This window comes from Oncorhynchus gorbuscha, linkage group LG13, assembly GCF_021184085.1.
Source record: "Oncorhynchus gorbuscha isolate QuinsamMale2020 ecotype Even-year linkage group LG13, OgorEven_v1.0, whole genome shotgun sequence".
Lineage (NCBI taxonomy): Eukaryota > Metazoa > Chordata > Actinopteri > Salmoniformes > Salmonidae > Oncorhynchus > Oncorhynchus gorbuscha.
In genome coordinates this window covers 16,801,232-16,821,860 of record NC_060185.1, presented here as the reverse complement: position 1 = coordinate 16,821,860, position 20,629 = coordinate 16,801,232, and the positions used below count along the sequence as shown (strand labels likewise).

The 20,629-nt window shown below is 45.4% G+C and overlaps 1 protein-coding gene across 1 annotated transcript in view; it reads right to left on the bottom strand.

Moving 5' to 3' along the window:
- Positions 1–20,329, bottom strand: part of LOC123993915 (metabotropic glutamate receptor 5-like) — a 149,160-nt gene extending 128,831 nt beyond the window's left edge. Inside the window, exons 1-4 of the mRNA XM_046296391.1 lie at positions 20,139–20,329; positions 7,120–7,622; positions 4,799–5,242; positions 4,401–4,515 (exon numbers count right to left, since the gene is read on the bottom strand). Coding sequence (XP_046152347.1) covers positions 4,401–4,515; positions 4,799–5,242; positions 7,120–7,272 — 712 coding nt within the window. The 5' untranslated portion in view covers positions 7,273–7,622; positions 20,139–20,329. The remainder of the gene's footprint in view (positions 1–4,400; positions 4,516–4,798; positions 5,243–7,119; positions 7,623–20,138) is intronic.
- Positions 20,330–20,629: the final 300 nt, after the last annotated feature.

The following is a 20,629-nucleotide window of genomic DNA, read 5'->3' as shown; positions in this document are numbered from 1 at the left end:
ATCCTCCATCTCATCCTCCATCTCTCCCCTATCCCTCCTCCTCATCCTCCATCTCATCCTCCATCTCTCCCCTATCCCTCCTCCTCATCCTCCATCTCTCCCCCTACCTTTCCCTCTTCCCCATCCTCCATCTCTCCCCTACCTATCCGTCCCCTCCTCCCCATACTCCTACCCCCCTCTCTCGCTACTCTACCTATCCCTCCCTATAAGAGGTAGACAACCACACAGCCACACACACAAACACACAGCCACACACACATACACTCAGTCACACACAACACATATACGGCCATACACTAGGGACAGAGCTGTACCTCGAGTTGACACTCTGACATGACAATTGGCTCATTCCCCTCCTCTCCCCTGTAACTATCCCCCAGGTCGTTGCTGTAAATGAGAATGTGTTCAGTCAACTTACCTGGTAAAATAAAGGTTAAATCAATCCAAATGTCTCTCCCAAGAGAACTATAGAAGAAATAACATCTCTACCACACATAGTAAACAATAGGAAGTTCTGAGGCCCTTACTCAGTTCCTAGGTTCATCACTGTCACCGCTACACACACACACATACTTCCTAAACACACGCTGCAACACACAGAAACACCCCCTGTCGCTGTAGGTCAGACAGAGAGCATGAGATATGACCAAGCATCTCTCATTCAGGTGATTTACTCATCATTCTGACTCCTCCTCCTCAGCCCAGAGTTTACCACCGACCATATCTATAAAGGATGCTGACAGAGACATCCAGTATATTCACACTCTCATTTAAAAACCCACACTTAACATGTCTCCCTTTCCATTGTACTATCTCACCCGGTCTCTCTCTTTCTTTGAATCTCTCTTCCTCTCCGTCTCCGTTTCCCTCCTGTTTTTCGTCACCCTCTAATCTCTCTCTTTCTCTGTGTTTATGTTCCTTCTAACCTCTAACCTCTCTCTTTCTCTGTGTTTATGTTCCCTCTAATCTCTAACCTCTCTCTTCCTCTGTGTTTATGTTCCCTCTAACCTCTCTCTTCCTCTGTGTTTATGTTCCCTCTACCCTCTAACCTCTCTCTTCCTCTGTGTTTATGTTCCCTCTAACCTCTCTCTTCCTCTGTGTTTATGTTCCCTCTAACCTCTAACCTCTCTCTTCCTCTGTGTTTATGTTCCCTCTAACCTCTCTCTTCCTCTGTGTTTATGTTCCCTCTAACCTCTAACCTCTCTCTTCCTCTCTGTTTATGTTCCCTCTAACCTCTAACCTCTCTCTTCCTCTGTGTTTATGTTCCCTCTACCCTCTAACCTCTCTCTTCCTCTGTGTTTATGTTCCCTCTACCCTCTAATCTCTCTCTTCATCTGTGTTTATGTTCCCTCTACCCTCTAACCTCTCTCTTCCTCTGTGTTTATGTTCCCTCTACCCTCTAATCTCTCTCTTCCTCTGTGTTTATGTTCCCTCTAACCTCTCTCTTCCTCTGTGTTTATGTTCCCTCTAACCTCTAACCTCTCTCTTCCTCTGTGTTTATGTTCCCTCTAACCTCTAACCTCTCTCTTCCTCTGTGTTTATGTTCCCTCTAACCTCTAACCTCTCTCTTCCTCTGTGTTTATACTGTACTTTTCTTTCTTTCTCCCTCTCTTTTACTGTCTCCTGTTCTCTCTCTTCCTGTTTCCATGATCCTCCTTTCTGCTTTATCTCTCACTCATCATATCATTGTCCCCTTCCTCGTTCTCGCTCTCCTTTTCTCTCTCTCTCCTTCTCCCTCTCTCTAGAAGAGGCAGAGCAGTCGTCTTTGAGAAATGAGATGAGACGAGACAAACACTACTGTTTCTGTTCCTCCTTCCTTACTGTGACACTTACAGAAACACTCCAAAATCCTCGTATTCACAACACAGAGACAGAAAGCCTCGTATTCACAACACAGAGACAGAAAGCCTCGTATTCACACCACAGAGACAGAAAGCCTCGTATTCACAACACAGAGACAGAAAGCCTCGTATTCACAACACAGAGACAGAAAGCCTCGTATTCACAACACAGAGACAGAAATCCTCGTATTCACAACACAGAGACAGAAAGCCTCGTATTCACAACACAGAGACAGACACATACAAGTTTGGCCCTTAGGCGATGCTGGAGGGGATAAGGAGCCCTGTGCCAGACCCTCTGTGTGTGTGTGTGTGTGTGTGTGTGTGTGTGTGTGTGTGTGTGTGTGTGTGTGTGTGTGTGTGTGTGTGTGTGTGTGTGTGTGTGTGTGTGTGTGTGTGTGTGTGTGTGTGTGTGTGTGTGTGTGTGTGTGTTAAGGTGTAACTCTAATTGACAGTTTAGCTAAAGACCTGCTTCCCTTTGTGGCCAAAGCACAGATTAATTACAGCCAGTCATCAACGCCCAGAGAGAGTGTTATCCTGCCACTGTAGGGGGGCTTGTTTATTCTAACCCTGCCACTGTAGGGGGGGCTTGTATATTCTAACCCTGCCACTGTAGGGGGGGCTTGTATATTCTAACCCTGCCACTGTAGGGGGGCTTGTATATTCTAACCCTGCCACTGTAGGGGGGCTTGTGTATTCTAACCCTGCCACTGTAGGGGGCTTGTGTATTCTAACCCTGCCACTGTAGGGGGCTTGTGTATTCTAACCCTGCCACTGTAAGGGGGCTTGTGTATTCTAACCCTGCCACTGTAGGGGGCTTGTTTATTCTAACCCTGCCACTGTAGGGGGCTTGTTTATTCTAACCCTGCCACTGTAGGGGGCTTGTTTATTCTAACCCTGCCACTGTAGGGGGCTTGTTTATTCTAACCCTGCCACTGTAGGGGGCTTGTTTATTCTAACCCTGCCACTGTAGGGGGGCTTGTATATTCTAACCCTGCCACTGTAGGGGGCTTGTATATTCTAACCCTGCCACTGTAGGGGGCTTGTATATTCTAACCCTGCCACTGTAGGGGGGCTTGTATATTCTAACCCTGCCACTGTAGGGGGGCTTGTGTATTCTAACCCTGCCACTGTAGGGGGGGCTTGTATTTCTAACCCTGCCACTGTAGGGGGGCTTGTATATTCTAACCCTGCCACTGTAGGGGGCTTGTATATTCTAACCCTGCCACTGTAGGGGGCTTGTATATTCTAACCCTGCCACTGTAGGGGGGCTTGTATATTCTAACCCTGCCACTGTAGGGGGGCTTGTGTATTCTAACCCTGCCACTGTAGGGGGCTTGTGTATTCTAACCCTGCCACTGTAGGGGGCTTGTGTATTCTAACCCTGCCACTGTAAGGGGCTTGTGTATTCTAACCCTGCCACTGTAGGGGGCTTGTTTATTCTAACCCTGCCACTGTAGGGGGCTTGTTTATTCTAACCCTGCCACTGTAGGGGGCTTGTTTATTCTAACCCTGCCACTGTAGGGGGCTTGTTTATTCTAACCCTGCCACTGTATGGGGCTTGTTTATTCTAACCCTGCCACTGTAGGGGGGCTTGTATATTCTAACCCTGCCACTGTAGGGGGCTTGTATATTCTAACCCTGACACTGTAGGGGGCTTGTATATTCTAACCCTGCCACTGTAGGGGGGCTTGTATATTCTAACCCTGCCACTGTAGGGGGGCTTGTGTATTCTAACCCTGCCACTGTAGGGGGGGCTTGTATATTCTAACCCTGCCACTGTAGGGGGCTTGTATATTCTAACCCTGCCACTGTAGGGGGCTTGTTTATTCTAACCCTGCCACTGTAGGGGGCTTGTATATTCTAACCCTTCTACTGTAGGGGGCTTGTTTATTCTAACCCTGCCACTGTAGGGGGGCTTGTATATTCTTACCCTTCCACTGTAGGGTGGCTTGTATATTCTTACCCTTCCACTGTAGGGGGGCTTGTATATTCTTACCCTTCCACTGTAGGGTGGCTTGTATATTCTTACCCTTCCACTGTAGGGTGGCTTGTATATTCTTACCCTTCTACTGTAAGGGGGCTTGTATATTCTTACCCTTCCACTGTAGGGTGGCTTGTATATTCTTACCCTTCCACTGTAGGGGGCTTGTTTATTCTAACCCTGCCACTGTAGGGGGGCTTGTATATTCTTACCCTTCCACTGTAGGGTGGCTTGTATATTCTTACCCTTCCACTGTAGGATGGCTTGTATATTCTTACCCTTCCACTGTAGGGTGGCTTGTATATTCTTACCCTTCCACTGTAGGGTGGCTTGTATATTCTTACCCTTCCACTGTAGGGTGGCTTGTATATTCTTACCCTTCCACTGTAGGGTGGCTTGTATATTCTTACCCTTCCACTGTAGGGTGGCTTGTATATTCTTACCCTTCCACTGTAGGGTGGCTTGTATATTCTTACCCTTCCACTGTAGGGTGGCTTGTATATTCTTACCCTTCCACTGTAGGGTGGCTTGTATATTCTTACCCTTCCACTGTAGGGTGGCTTGTATATTCTTACCCTCGGTGTGGATGGCAGAGACGTAGCTCCAGTTGTATCTCTTGACAATGTCCACCATGGCTCTGGCCTGCTGAGCATCTGATGGCACCACCCTCATAAAGTACTTATACAAACTCTGTTGGAGAAAACAGTACTTATAAAGTACTTTTACAGACTTTTGGAGAAAAACAATATTTATAAAGTACTTATACAGACTATGTTGGTGAGAAACAGTACTTATAAAGTACTTATACAGATTCTGTTGAAGAGAAACAGTACTTATAAAGTACTTATACAGATTCTGTTGAGGAGAAACACAGTAGGATACTCATAAAGTACTATTAAAATAGATTTAGAATGAAGTAGATCAGAGAAAATAGAATAGAGTCAAACAGACAATAAAATAATTGTGTGCCTACCTTGTCACTGAGGTCCATGCTGGTAGCAGAGTAGGCGATCTGGGGTATGTTGAAGAGCTGTAGGAGGTTCTGGACCTGGATGGCCACAGAGCTGGAGCCTGGTCCTATCAGCCCAACGATGGGCTTCTTCCCCCGCATGGGGGTTGCAGCATGGTCCGCACACCTCGGCCCTCCCCTCCCGTCGGCTCCTCCCCCGCCGCCCCCCCACACACTGCCTCCCCCCACCTCGGCCTCGTCGGAGGACACCAGGGAGTCTCGTATGAACTCAATGCTCTGTTCCAGGGCCACAGCAGAGTGCCAGCAGGAGTCTCTTATCTCACAGCCCAGGCTGATGTTGGGGAGGATACGGGGGTCAGCGTTGATACGGTCTAGAGTGTGCAGCATGGCCTCAACACGCTGGATACCGTACTGCTCGCGCACCGAGCCGCATTTACGTTCGTGTACCTGGGGGAGGAACACACACATATACAGCGTCACCACACACACATATACAGCATCAATACACACACATATACAGCATCACTACACACACATATACAGCATCACTACACACACATATACAGCATCACTACACACACATATACAGCATCACTACACACACATATACAGCATCACTACACACACATATACAGCATCACTACACACACATATACAGCATCACTACACACACATATACAGCATCACTACACACACATATACAGCATCACCACACACATATACAGCATCACTACACACACATATACAGCATCACTACACACATATACAGCATCACTACACACACATATACAGCATCACTACACACACATATACAGCATCACTACACACACATATACAGCATCACTACACACACATATACAGCATCACTACACACACATATACAGCATCACTACACACACATATACAGCATCACTACACACACATATACAGCATCACTACACACACATATACAGCATCACTACACACATATACAGCATCACTACACACACATATACAGCATCACTACACACACATATACAGCATCACTACACACACATATACAGCATCACTACACACACATATACAGCATCACTACACACACATATACAGCATCACTACACATACATATACAGCATCACTACACACACATATACAGCATCACTACACACACATATACAGCATCACTACACACACATATACAGCATCACTACACACACATATACAGCATCACTACACACATATACAGCATCACTACACACACATATACAGCATCACTACACACACATATACAGCATCACTACACACACATATACAGCATCACTACACACACATATACAGCATCACTACACACACACACACACTGGATAGTGTACTGCTTACGCTATTTAATTTGATTTGATATCTTACACCTTGGGTGGATAACATACACCGTCACACAGTGTGAAATTATTGACACCCCTTGACAAAGAATAGCAAAAATGACTGAAATTGTGTTATTTTGTACTAATACAATTGCTCAGAGAAATATATTATGTTTAACAAGTAATAGTTTTCTTCTCAAAAAGGTAGGGGTCAAAATTATTGACACCCCTGTTTTAAATACCTTTAAAACCTTCCTTCACTATGCGAGGATAACAACACTGTTTTCTGAGTTGGAGAACACATTGGGAGAGATCTTAGACCAGTCCTCCAGTCAGAACCCTTTCAGATCCCTGATATCCTTTATCCGTGCATATGGACTGTCCTCTTCAATTCAAAGACACCTGGACTGCCCTCTTCAATTCAAACCACAGGTTTTCAATGGGTTTCAAGTCTGGAAGCTAAGATGACCATTGTAAAATGTTGATTTTGTGGCTGATACATGGTTTCCATTGTGGATTTTGATGTGTGTTTAGGATACTCTTGCTGGAAGATTCACTTGCAGAGGCAACCAGGTTTTTGGCTAAAATGTACTGCTAGTGGGTAAAGTTCATAGTGATGTTGACCTTAAGGACCTCAGGACCAGTGGAAAATAAACAGACCCATAATACTAAAGATCTAGCATCATATTTTACAGTCTGTTCTGCTCATACATTCCCACTGGTGTGCAGAGCCAAACAGCTACATTTGAATCTTCTCCAACTAATGTAAACACCTTCTGTTTTCTAAACAACATTGGCACTTGGATTGGAACCATTTTTTTTTAGCAAAAAATATAGCTCAGTATTTAAATGATTTATTGTTTAAAGTCATTTTGGCTAATCTTTATCGGGGTGCCAATAATTTCAGACCCCACTGTCCATCACACTCACACCATCTGTCAGTCATGTGTACATGCAGGATGTCTTAGTCTCAGAGGGTTGTACCTTGTCCGCTGTCGGCTGGTGATGGACAGAGAACAGGGCTCCTATGATGATGTCACCAGGGATGTGTGCCACGACGCGCCGCTCGTTAGCCTGGGAATCGCCAACAGTCCCACGCCACGCCCACATGGGCAGGGCCAGGATGATGCAGATCATCTCATCGGTCAGTTTGTTAACTAAGAATATGTCTTGATGATGTCCAGTTTGATCAAGAACTATTACGCTTCATAAGAGTAAAGTTCCTCTCCATATTGAGGAGTGGTGGCAAGCCCAACAAACCACACAAAGAAACTCTTCCTCCTCCTGCTGCAGAGGTCAAGGAAAGGCCATTGCCACGTTAACAATAATGAGTGCCAGTGAGAAGCAGTGTATCCTGGGAAATACTTTTGAATCCTTCTGGTCGAAAGCGAACTCCACTCTGGTTGGTTGAGGAATATCCTCCTCTATGGTGAAACAGTGGTCTCCATGGTAACAGGTAACAGACAGGTAAAGGGGCGGGTCGTTACCTGTAAACAGAGGTAGTGGGGGGTTAGGGTCTGAATGTGGCAGGGGGAAATCAATCCTTTATATTGGCTTACTTGGCTGTTTTCACATCAATCTGTTATCTAACTGTGACACATCAGGGAGCAGGGAAGGCTGTCAGAGAGGAGTGAGAACAATAACATACAACACCAGACCAAGTCTCAGAGCACAGGAATCATACCCAGTGAAGACCTATCCAAACAGCCTCATACTCTCACAGGAATCATACCCAGTGAAGACCTATCCAAACAGCCTCATACTCTCACAGGAATCATACCCAGTGAAAACCTATCCAAACAGCCTCATACTCTCACAGGAATCATACCCAGTGAAGATCTATCCAAACAGCCTCATACTCTCACAGGAATCATACCCAGTGAAAACCTATCCAAACAGCCTCACACTCTCACAGGAATCATACCCAGTGAAGACCTATCCAAACAGCCTCATACTCTCACAGGAATCATACCCAGTGAAAACCTATCCAAACAGCCTCATACTCTCACAGGAATCATACCCAGTGAAGACCTATCCAAACAGCCTCATACTCTCACAGGAATCATACCCAGTGAAAACCTATCCAAACAGCCTCATACTCTCACAGGAATCATACCCAGTGAAAACCTATCCAAACAGCCTCAGAGCACAGGTATCATACCCAGTAAAAACCTATCCAAACAGCCTCATACTCTCACAGGAATCCTACCCAGTGAAAACCTATCCAAACAGCCTCAGAGCACAGGAATCATACCCAGTGAAAACCTATCCAAACAGTCTCAGAGCACAGGAATCATACCCAGTGAAAACCTATCCAAACAGCCTCATACTCTCACAGGAATCATACCCAGTGAAAACCTATCCAAACAGCCTCAGAGCACAGGAATCATACCCAGTGAAAACCTATCCAAACAGCCTCATACTCTCACAGGAATCCTACCCAGTGAAAACCTATCCAAACAGCCTCATACTCTCACAGGAATCATACCCAGTAAAAACCTATCCAAACAGCATCATACTCTCACAGGAATCATACCCAGTGAAAACCTATCCAAACAGCCTCAGAGCACAGGAATCATACCCAGTGAAAACCTATCCAAACAGTCTCAGAGCACAGGAATCATACCCAGTGAAAACCTATCCAAACAGCCTCATACTCTCACAGGAATCATACCCAGTGAAAACCTATCCAAACAGCCTCATACTCTCACAGGAATCATACCCAGTGAAAACCTATCCAAACAGCCTCATACTCTCACAGGAATCATACCCAGTGAAAACCTATCCAAACAGCCTCATACTCTCACAGGAATCATACCCAGTGAAAACCTATCCAAACAGCCTCATACTCTCACAGGAATCATACCCAGTGAAAACCTATCCAAACAGCCTCATACTCTCACAGGAATCATACCCAGTGAAAACCTATCCAAACAGCCTCATACTCTCACAGGAATCATACCCAGTGAAAACCTATCCAAACAGCCTCAGAGCACAGGAATCATACCCAGTGAAAACCTATCCAAACAGCCTCAGAGCACAGGAATCATACCCAGTGAAAACCTATCCAAACAGCCTCATACTCTCACAGGAATCATACCCAGTGAAGACCTATCCAAACAGCCTCATACTCTCACAGGAATCATACCCAGTGAAAACCTATCCAAACAGCCTCATACTCTCACAGGTATCATACCCAGTGAAAACCTATCCAAACAGCCTCATACTCTCACAGGAATCATACCCAGTGAAAACCTATCCAAACAGCCTCATACTCTCACAGGAATCATACCCAGTGAAAACCTATCCAAACAGCCTCATACTCTCACAGGAATCATACCCAGTGAAAACCTATCCAAACAGCCTCAGAGCACAGGAATCATACCCAGTGAAAACCTATCCAAACAGCCTCATACTCTCACAGGAATCATACCCAGTGAAAACCTATCCAAACAGCCTCATACTCTCACAGGAATCATACCCAGTAAAAACCTATCCAAACAGCCTCATACTCTCACAGGAATCCTACCCAGTGAAAACCTATCCAAACAGCCTCAGAGCACAGGAATCATACCCAGTGAAAACCTATCCAAACAGTCTCAGAGCACAGGAATCATACCCAGTGAAAACCTATCCAAACAGCCTCATACTCTCACAGGAATCATACCCAGTGAAAACCTATCCAAACAGCCTCAGAGCACAGGAATCATACCCAGTGAAAACCTATCCAAACAGCCTCATACTCTCACAGGAATCCTACCCAGTGAAAACCTATCCAAACAGCCTCATACTCTCACAGGAATCATACCCAGTAAAAACCTATCCAAACAGCATCATACTCTCACAGGAATCATACCCAGTGAAAACCTATCCAAACAGCCTCAGAGCACAGGAATCATACCCAGTGAAAACCTATCCAAACAGTCTCAGAGCACAGGAATCATACCCAGTGAAAACCTATCCAAACAGCCTCATACTCTCACAGGAATCATACCCAGTGAAAACCTATCCAAACAGCCTCATACTCTCACAGGAATCATACCCAGTGAAAACCTATCCAAACAGCCTCATACTCTCACAGGAATCATACCCAGTGAAAACCTATCCAAACAGCCTCATACTCTCACAGGAATCATACCCAGTGAAAACCTATCCAAACAGCCTCATACTCTCACAGGAATCATACCCAGTGAAAACCTATCCAAACAGCCTCATACTCTCACAGGAATCATACCCAGTGAAAACCTATCCAAACAGCCTCATACTCTCACAGGAATCATACCCAGTGAAAACCTATCCAAACAGCCTCAGAGCACAGGAATCATACCCAGTGAAAACCTATCCAAACAGCCTCAGAGCACAGGAATCATACCCAGTGAAAACCTATCCAAACAGCCTCATACTCTCACAGGAATCATACCCAGTGAAGACCTATCCAAACAGCCTCATACTCTCACAGGAATCATACCCAGTGAAAACCTATCCAAACAGCCTCATACTCTCACAGGTATCATACCCAGTGAAAACCTATCCAAACAGCCTCATACTCTCACAGGAATCATACCCAGTGAAAACCTATCCAAACAGCCTCATACTCTCACAGGAATCATACCCAGTGAAAACCTATCCAAACAGCCTCATACTCTCACAGGAATCATACCCAGTGAAAACCTATCCAAACAGCCTCAGAGCACAGGAATCATACCCAGTGAAAACCTATCCAAACAGCCTCATACTCTCACAGGAATCATACCCAGTGAAAACCTATCCAAACAGCCTCATACTCTCACAGGAATCATACCCAGTGAAAACCTATCCAAACAGCCTCATACTCTCACAGGAATCATACCCAGTGAAAACCTATCCAAACAGCCTCATACTCTCACATGAATCCTACCAGTTTCACAACATTGCCTCGTCAGAATATCACTATAAGTTGCATGATTGAGGCCTTGTGTAGTTTTTCAAAGGTCCAATTCACAAAACGCTCATGACGAACAACACAGTCCCTCTACCTAATGTCATAAACTATAGCTAAAACTTGTTTGTATTTTAAGCAAATATACTGAACAAAAATATAAATGCAACATGTAAAGTGTTGGTCCCATGTTTCATGAGCGGAAATAAAAGTCTCAGAAATTTTTCAGACGCACAAAAAGCTTATTTCTCTCCAATGTCGTTTTAGATTATGAAATTGAGGAGTATTTCTGTTTGTAATAATGCCCTTTTGTGGGGAAAAACTCATTCTGATTGACTGTCCTGGTTCCCCAGTGGATGGTCCTGGCTCCCCAGTGGATGGGCCTGGCTCCCCAGTGGGTGGTCCTGGCTCCCCAGTGGATGGTCCTGGCTCCCCAGTGGATGGGCCTGGCTCCCCAGTGGATGGGCCTGGCTCCCCAGTGGGTGGTCCTGGCTCCCCAGTGGATGGGCCTGGCTCCCCAGTGGGTGGTCCTGGCTCCCCAGTGGATGGTCCTGGTTCCCCAGTGGATGGTCCTGGCTCCCCAGTGGATGGGCCTGGCTCCCCAGTGGATGGGCCTGGCTCCCCAGTGGATGGTCCTGGCTCCCCAGTGGATGGGCCTGGCTCCCCAGTGGGTGGGCCTGGCTCCCCAGTGGATGGGCCTGGCTCCCCAGTGGATGGTCATGGTTCCCCAGTGGGTGGTCCTGGCTCCCCAGTGGATGGTCCTGGCTCCCCAGTGGATGGTCCTGGCTCCCCAGTGGGTGGTCCTGGCTCCCCAGTGGATGGGCCTGGCTCCCCAGTGGGTGGGCCTGGCTCCCCAGTGGATGGGCCTGGCTCCCCAATGGATGGGCCTGGCTCCCCAGTGGATGGGCCTGGCTCCCCAGTGGATGGTCCTGGTTCCCCAGTGGGTGGTCCTGGCTCCCCAGTCGATGGGCCTGGCTCCCCAGTGGGTGGGCCTGGCTCCCCAGTGGACAGGCCTGGCTCCCCAGTGGATGGGCCTGGATCCCCAGTGGATGGGCCTGGCTCCCCAGTGGGTGGGCCTGGCTCCCCAGTGGGTGGTCCTGGCTCCCCAGTGGATGGGCCTGGCTCCCCAGTGGGTGGTTCTGGCTCCCCAGTGGGTGGTCCTGGCTCCCCAGTGGGTGGGCCTGGCTCCCCAGTGGGTGGTCCCATGCCCTCCCAGGCCCACCCATGGCTGCGCCCCTGCTCAGTAATGTGAAATCCATAGATTAGGGCCTAAAGAATTTCCTTATATGAACTCTAACTCAGTAACATAGTTGAAATTGTTGCATTTATATTTTTGTTCAGTATATATTCAAGCTCACCTCAACTACGCATAACCACATGTCAACCACAGGTAAAACATATTTCAAGGGGCGGGAAGCACGGTACACAGATTAGTTTTTTAGGTGATGGGTCCAGCGTAAACGCTTGAAGTTTTTGATGTTTATTTAAAAAAGACTTGATTAAGGTCGTCGGAATGTTGGCAGAGTGGCCCAACAGCTCGAGCAGTAGGCAGGAAACGATTGGGTCAAGGGATGTCATTAATATGACAGCATCATTACAGCGCCGTAAACCGGAGAGCTGCTCGCGCTGGGTCCATTCTGCTGCACCGACCTCTTCCTCAGAGCTATTCATCCTGCAGCCTACGAGACTGATTTATTGTGGTACAGACTCCTCCACCACCGTCTCTCTCTCTCTCCCTCTCTCTCCTTTCTCTCTTCTCTCATCTCCCCTCTCTCTTTCCCTCTCTCTCCTTTCTCTCTCCTCTCATCTCCTCTCTCTCCCTCTCTCTCCCCCTCTCTCTCTCTCATCTCCTCTCTCTCTCTTCCTCTCTCTCCCCCTCTCTCTCCCTCTCTCTCTCTCTCTCTCGCTCTCTCCCTCTCTCCTCTCATATCCTCTCTCTCCCTCTCTCTCTCTCCCCCTCTCTCTCTCTCTCTCTCCCCTCTCTCTCTTTCCTCTCTCTATCTCTCCTTCTCTCTTTTTGTCTCTCCCCCTCTCTCTCTCCCCCTCTCTCTCTCTCTTCTCTCATCTCCTCTCTCTCTCTCCCTCTCTCTCCCCCTCTCTCTCTCCCTCTCTCTCTCTCTCTCCCCTCTCTCCTCTCATCTCCTCTCTCTCTCTCTCCCTCTCTCTCTCCCCCTCTCTCTCTCTCTCTCTCTCTCTCTCTCTCTCTCTCCCCCCCTCTCTCTCTTTCCTCTCTCTATCTCTCCTTCTCTCTCTTTTTGTCTCTCCCCCTCTCTCTCTTTCTTTCCCCCCCCTCTCAATTAAATTCCATTGACTTTATTGACATGGCAAGTTCATTATTACTTACACATTGTCAAAGTATACATATCGAAAAATAAAAATATAAATTTATATATACAATATTTATATATAAATAAATGGTGGTACCAACAGCAATAATAATAGTAGTAGTGGACATGGGATTACCATTAACAACAACTACAACAACAATATTCATGAGAACATTAAAGCAATGGCAGTAGACCAGTGTCAACGTGACTGAGAAGACACATGACATGGTATGAAAGACAAAACAAAACAAGATGGTAAATATTATTGACATTACTTTGCACTTTTTACTGGCTGTCCCTCAGGTTGTGGCAGGAGGACACATATTTGGCTGCCAAAACTGCACATTTTGGCTTTTCACCTAATAAATATTAGATTTTTTTCTTCATCTTTTATAGTTTCAAATTCTTTGTATGGAATTATAATTTTGGGAAAGAAATATTCTCTTAGGTCTGAGTATTTGTCACAGTGTAATAGGAAATGGAGCTCAGTCTCTACCTCTCCCCTGGAGCAGAGTGAGCACAGCCTGTCCTCCCTGTCTGTGATGACCGGTCTCTATAGCCAGACTGTATATACTGAGTCTGTACCTAGTCAATGTTTTCCTCAGTTTTCTATCAGTCATAGTGGTCAGATAGTCTGCCACCATGTACTGCCTGTTTAGAGACAAATAGCATTGAAGAGTACTTTGATTTTTTGTTGTTTCTTTCCAATAGGTGATATGTGTATATATATATATATATATATTTTTGTTGTTTCTTTCCAATAGGTGATATATATATATATGTATATATATTTTTTGTGATGATTTGGTTGGGCCAGAGTGCTGTCCTGAGGCTCTATGTGGTTGGTTTGGGTTGGTGAAGGGGACTGGCTGAGGGGACTCTTCTCTTGTTTCATCTCTTGACATTGTAGAGCTGCGTGATGGAATGTTTTGGGGTCACTTGTTTTTAGATGATTGTCAAATTTGATGGCTCTTTTTTCTATTCGAATGAGGAGGGAGTATTTGCCCAATTCTGCTCTACATGCGTTATTTGGAGTTTTTCTTTGCACTTGCAATACAGTCTTGCAAAACTCTGCATGCAGTATTTCAATTGGATGTTTGTCCCATTTGGTAAATTCACTATTAGAGAGTGGACCCCATACTTCACTGTCATATAGAGCAATTGGTTCTTTAACTGATTGAAACATTTTGAGCCACATTCTAATTGGAATTTCGATTTTGATGTTCCTTTAATGTCATAGAATGCTCTTCTTGCTTTGTCTCTCAGCTCTTTCACAACCATGTGAAAGCTACCTGTGTTGCTGATATTTAGTCCTCGATATGTCTAGTTTTTGGTGTGTTCTAATAGAACTGTGTCCAAATAGAATTTATATGTGTCATCCTTTTTTGGAATATCATTATTTTTGTATTTTTTTTAGGTAAACGGTCAGAGCCCAGGTCTGACAGAACCTGTGCAGACGATCTAGGTGCTGCTGTAACCCCTCTTTAGTGGGAGACAGCAGCACCAGGTCATCTGTCTACAGCAGACCCTCTTTAGTGGGAGACAGTAGCACCAGGTCATCTGTCTACAGCAGACCCTCTTTAGTGGGAGACAGTAGCACCAGGTCATCTGTCTACAGCAGACCCTCTTTAGTGGGAGACAGTAGCACCAGGTCATCTGTCTACAGCAGACCCTCTTTAGTGGGAGACAGCAGCATCAGGTCATCTGTCTACAGCAGACCATCTTTAGTGGGAGACAGTAGCATCAGGTCATCTGTCTACAGCAGACCCTCTTTAGTGGGAGACAGTAGCACCAGGTCATCTGTCTACAGCAGACCCTCTTTAGTGGGAGACAGTAGCACCAGGTCATCTGTCTACAGCAGACCCTCTTTAGTGGGAGACAGTAGCATCAGGTCATCTGTCTACAGCAGACCCTCTTTAGTGGGAGACAGTAGCACCAGGTCATCTGTCTACAGCAGACCCTCTTTAGTGGGAGACAGTAGCACCAGGTCATCTGTCTACAGCAGACCCTCTTTAGTGGGAGACAGTAGCACCAGGTCATCTGTCTACAGCAGACCCTCTTTAGTGGGAGACAGTAGCACCAGGTCATCTGTCTACAGCAGACACTTGATTTCAGTGTTGTGTAGGGTGAGACCTGGTGCTGCAGATTATTCTAATGATTTTGCCAATTCATTTATGTAGATGATAAATAGTGTTGGAATAGTGTTGGCCCTGTTTCACTCCCCGTCCCTGAGAGAGGAAGTCTGTTTGCTTGTTGCCAATTTTAGCCACACATTTGTTTTTAGTGTACATTGATTAAATTTTTATAGATTGGTGTGATCAATCCCTGGTTCCAAATATCGGCGAAAATACCTGCAGTAAGGATAATGTTGAAGAGTTTGAGTATAGCCAATTTGAATTTGTGGTCTGTATATTTGATCATTTCATTTAAAATACCGTCAGCACCACAGGCCTTTTTGGGTTGGAGAGTGCATAGTTTTTCTAATAATTCTTCTTCTGTAATTGGGGTATCCACAGGATTCTGATAGTCTTCTTCTGTAATTGGGGTATCCACAGGATTCTGATAGTCTTCTTCTTTAATTGGGGTATCCACAGGATTCTGATAGTCTTCTTCTTTAATTGGGGTATCCACAGGATTCTGATAGTCTTCTTCTTTAATTGGGGTATCCACAGGATTCTGATAGTCTTCTTCTTTAATTGGGGTATCCACAGGATTCTGATAGTCTTCTTCTGTAAATCCACAGGATTCTGGGGTATCCACAGGATTCTGATAGTCTTCTTCTGTATTTGGGGAATCCACAGGATTCTGATAGTCTTCTTCTTTAATTGGGGTATCCACATAGTCTTCTTCTGTATTCTGATAGTCTTCTTCTGTAATTGGGGTATCCACAGGATTCTGATAGTCTTCTTCTGTAATTGGGGTATCCACAGGATTCTGATAGTCTTCTTCTGTAATTGTGGTATCCACAGGATTCTGATAGTCTTCTTCTGTAATTGGGGTATCCACAGGATTCTGATAGTCTTCTTCTGTAATTGGGGTATCCACAGGATTCTGATAGTCTTCTTCTGTAATTGGGGTATCCACAGGATTCTGATAGTCTTCTTCTGTAATTGGGGTATCCACAGGATTCTGATAGTCTTCTCCTGTAATTGGGGTATCCACAGGATTCTGATAGTCTTCTTCTGTATTTGGGGTATCCACAGGATTCTGATAGTCTTCTTCTGTATTTGGGGTATCCACAGGATTCTGATAGTCTTCTTCTGTAATTGGGGTATCCACAGGATTCTGATAGTCTTCTTCTGTAATTGGGGTATCCACAGGATTCTGATAGTCTTCTTCTGTAATTGGGGTATCCACAGGATTCTGATAGTCTTCTCCTGTAATTGGGGTATCCACAGGATTCTGATAGTCTTCTTCTGTAATTGGGGTATCCACAGGATTCTGATAGTCTTTGACTGCTGATTCAAGGATTTGTCATTTGTCTTGTATATCTTTTTGTTCTGGGCTCTTTGTTATATTGCTGTAGAGGTTTGCAAAGTGATTTCTCCACATATCCCCATTTTGGAGAGCCAATTCCTCATGATGAGGTTTGTTTAATTTATTTCAATTCTCCCAGAAGTGGTTTGATTCTATGGATTCCTCAGTTCCATCCATCTGATTTCTAATGTTCCTCTGTTCTTAGGGTGTGTTTGCATTGCTTCAGTGTTTCTCCATATTGAAGGTGTATGTTTGTTCTTAGAGTGTGTTTGTATTGCTTCAGTGTTTCCCCATATTGAAGGCGTATATTTTTGTTGGCTGGTTCTCTGTGTTTTTGATTAGATATATTTCTCAATGACTTTCTTAGATTTTTGCGATCATTATCAAACCATTTTTCATGATCTGTTATTTCTGGTTTGCTCTTACGTATGCTTCTTTAGATTAGGAGGATGCTAATTTGTCAAATATAAAGTTTATGTTCCAAACGGCCAAATTTACACCTTCATTGCTGTAGGAAAATGTTAAGGCTAAAAAGTTGTCAGGGCGAGATTGTATTTTTGGCTACTAATTGCTTTTTGGTAAATGTCTGTACTGTTTGCACTCCATCTATCTCACTCACTCTCTCTTTTCTCGCATGCTCTCTGCGGACGGTATTGTATACCTGTCGCTCTGTATGTACTTTATTACGGAACCGAATGAATGCCCCCTATATCCCATTCACAGAAACATATATCTTATCAATTAGGCGTGCATGTTTATCAGCCCGTAGTCTACAGAGGACACTGCGCTTCTCTCACACCAGTAGAAATTGACAGGCTAGGCTGCCACATTCAACACACCACGGTTAACGCTTTAAATAAACCCCGTTAATACACCGGACGGACAATCAACCGTCTGGGAGATTGAAATTGCTCGTAGATGTTGTCATTGTTTGGTTGAGTAAATAGAGCGGGAGATGATAGCATGATTTTCACATGATGAGCCTGTGCCCATAAAATGACTTATAGGATCTCTGTGCCTGTGTAGCCTATATGAATTCCCCTGCGAAGTCTGCCAATGGGAATGTGCGCCAAGCAGGGGCAGACTGGCCCATTTTTAGCCCAGTGGGCCTGTAACTTTTTTTCTTCAAATGTTTTATTATCTGGCTAATAATGGTGGCATTGTGGAAACAAATGGGTCGGTGTGTTAGAAAAGGCAGGGCATTTCTTGTCCCATTCCGCTCCTGGCTCCATGGTTAACAATGTAAAATAGCAAGACGTGGCGATGGTCTGTATGTCTGTCTCATAGCCTGTGTAAACCGGACGGATGTGGTAGCTGCATGCGCTTGCCCTTCGGAGCTGTCCGCGGTGCTGAAATTGAACCATAACAGTCGTCGCGCGCGCCACCGTTTACCCACTCAACCATTGCAGAGAAGAGAGTTCTGTAACTTGTATCTTTCTCTTGACAATGTTAAACTAAATCCTCACCGTTCAGACAGACTTAAAGACAGGAGTGCAAGAAGGCTGTCTGCTACACGGAATAATGTCAGAGAGAGAACAGAAAGTCTATAGCATTTGGGGGAGGGGGTACCGTACCAATAACCAACCCCAGTAACGTGCACGTTGGCAGGAGCTTTTAACGGGCAATTAATGCAAAAACATGACAGAGACATAATCTGAAATTAGTATTCGCCTTGTCTGACGTCAACCAAAATCATGTCTCTCCATTCCATATGAAGTCAACATAGTGTAGGCTATCTGCTGTGTCTCACTGTTGCATCCACAGGCTGAACGCGCAGTTACGTTAAATCCAAATATATACACAGAGCGCCTTACCGTGTCAATCTGACCCTGCCACCGTCGGGGGGCTCGTGTCATCACATGTAGCCTTCGACCTTGTTAATTTCGACGGGATAACGACAGAACCAGCACCGGCTGCTCGCGACCAAGGCCACAGCTCGAGCTCATCTCGTCTTCATGTCACGCACAAACTCTGCTGGTGCTATGTCTGCTCACGCATCGCGCGCCAAACCCCCTCTTCTGTTCTCTGCGCTGGTCTCTCAATCCCCCTCTCTCTATCTCCTCTCAGCCAGTCTGTCTCGCGACGGGGCAGCGTTATCTGACCGCTCTCTATATCCTCACACTGTGCTGAGGAGTGACTGTCATATGTGTTTGTCTGACTGACACAACTACACTCAGGGAGAACTGCGGTTGGTGAGCTTGTGTTTTTTGTTTGGGGAATTTCCTGCTGCGCCTGCCGCTTTCAGACCGCAAGGTGACTGCCTCGTGTCATTCGAAGCCCCGCTCAGCGCGCGTCTTTCCCTCCAGTAAAAGTCTGGTTTGGTGCCTTTGACTTTCTCTATTCTAGTGTTTGTGAATGAATCCCAGCATTGAACCAGTGACACTAGGCTAGATCACCAAACACACTGATCACCAGATCACACAACACACACACAGTGACTAACAGTGTGTGTGTGTGTGTCCTCTCAAAAGGAGAATGTCAAGTCTACCACCCCGTGGCCATCCTGAGACATATTGATGGAATGAGCATCTGGGTGTGTTTATTGATCAATGACACTGTCACTCATATCTCTCTCTCTCTCTCTCTCTCTCTCTCTCTCTCTCTCTCTCTCTCTCTCTCTCTCTCTCTCTCTCTCTCTCTCTCTCTCTCTCTCTCTCTCTCTCTCTCTCTCTCACACACACACAGACACAGACACAGACATTAGGCTGGTCTCAGTAACACAAACAGCAGTCTAAATCATTAGTACTGTCATCAGCAGGCGGGAACAATACACAGAGTTAGGCTATTATACTCTCTAATATTAATATAGCCTATCACTAAGCTAGAAGCTTTGTTGCAGGCAGTCAAAATATGCTTTGGTGCTAAAATGTTCCTGATGTCATATTATACTTCCAACTAATAGAATGCAGTCCGCGAGAGGACAGTTTTGTGTTATAAACACTAATTCCAGGATGCCACAAATATATCGGGAATCAGATGAGATCAACCGGGCTTTGACACAATTGCCAATGATGCACACGAGTAAACAGCCGCCAGCCCGCCTCTCACCGTGAAAACACACTCATCTAACATGTTCATCGTTCGTTTAGGAACAGAATAATACAACTCAACAGTATCCTATCAATGTAAAAGCCTAAATTTGATATTGAAAATGTATTACTTTGCATTTTTAACCCAATGCTTTTTACAGAAACATAAATACAATTGACTGCTCTGTTGTTTTTCCTGAATGTTAGACTCATCCAAAAGTGAAATGGGAAAAGCTATTTGAATAGGCCTACCTGAACTAGGCCACGGTGCATGTCTTGGAGAAACCCCACTCTTCACGCACTGATCGGAGCATCATGGTTTTCATCCTAGCAACGACGGAATCCCTAGTCTTTGTTCCCATGCTCTTCGCTCGCTCTCTGTCTGTCGCCCTCACACTGCACGGCTTCCACCGATCTGACACGTTCTGCTTGCTCTCCCTCTCTCTCTCTTTCTCTCTACCTGTATCTCACTCTGTGTTTCACTCAGCACTCTCTGTGTGCTCTCTCTTTTCAATGTGTAGAGGCTAAGTGTTTTTGTGTGAATAGATGGATGGATGGGCGGATACAGACTCAGGGGGAGTCTTTAGGGGCTTGGTCATAAACAAGGCCAGGATTAAATCGCCAGCCAAATGAGAGAGGGATTAGAAGACCATTAAAAGCAAACAAAGAATTTAAAGCAGAAATACACACTAAATAGCAAAGTCTAGAGGGAGCCTACACACACAAACACACACATGGCGGAC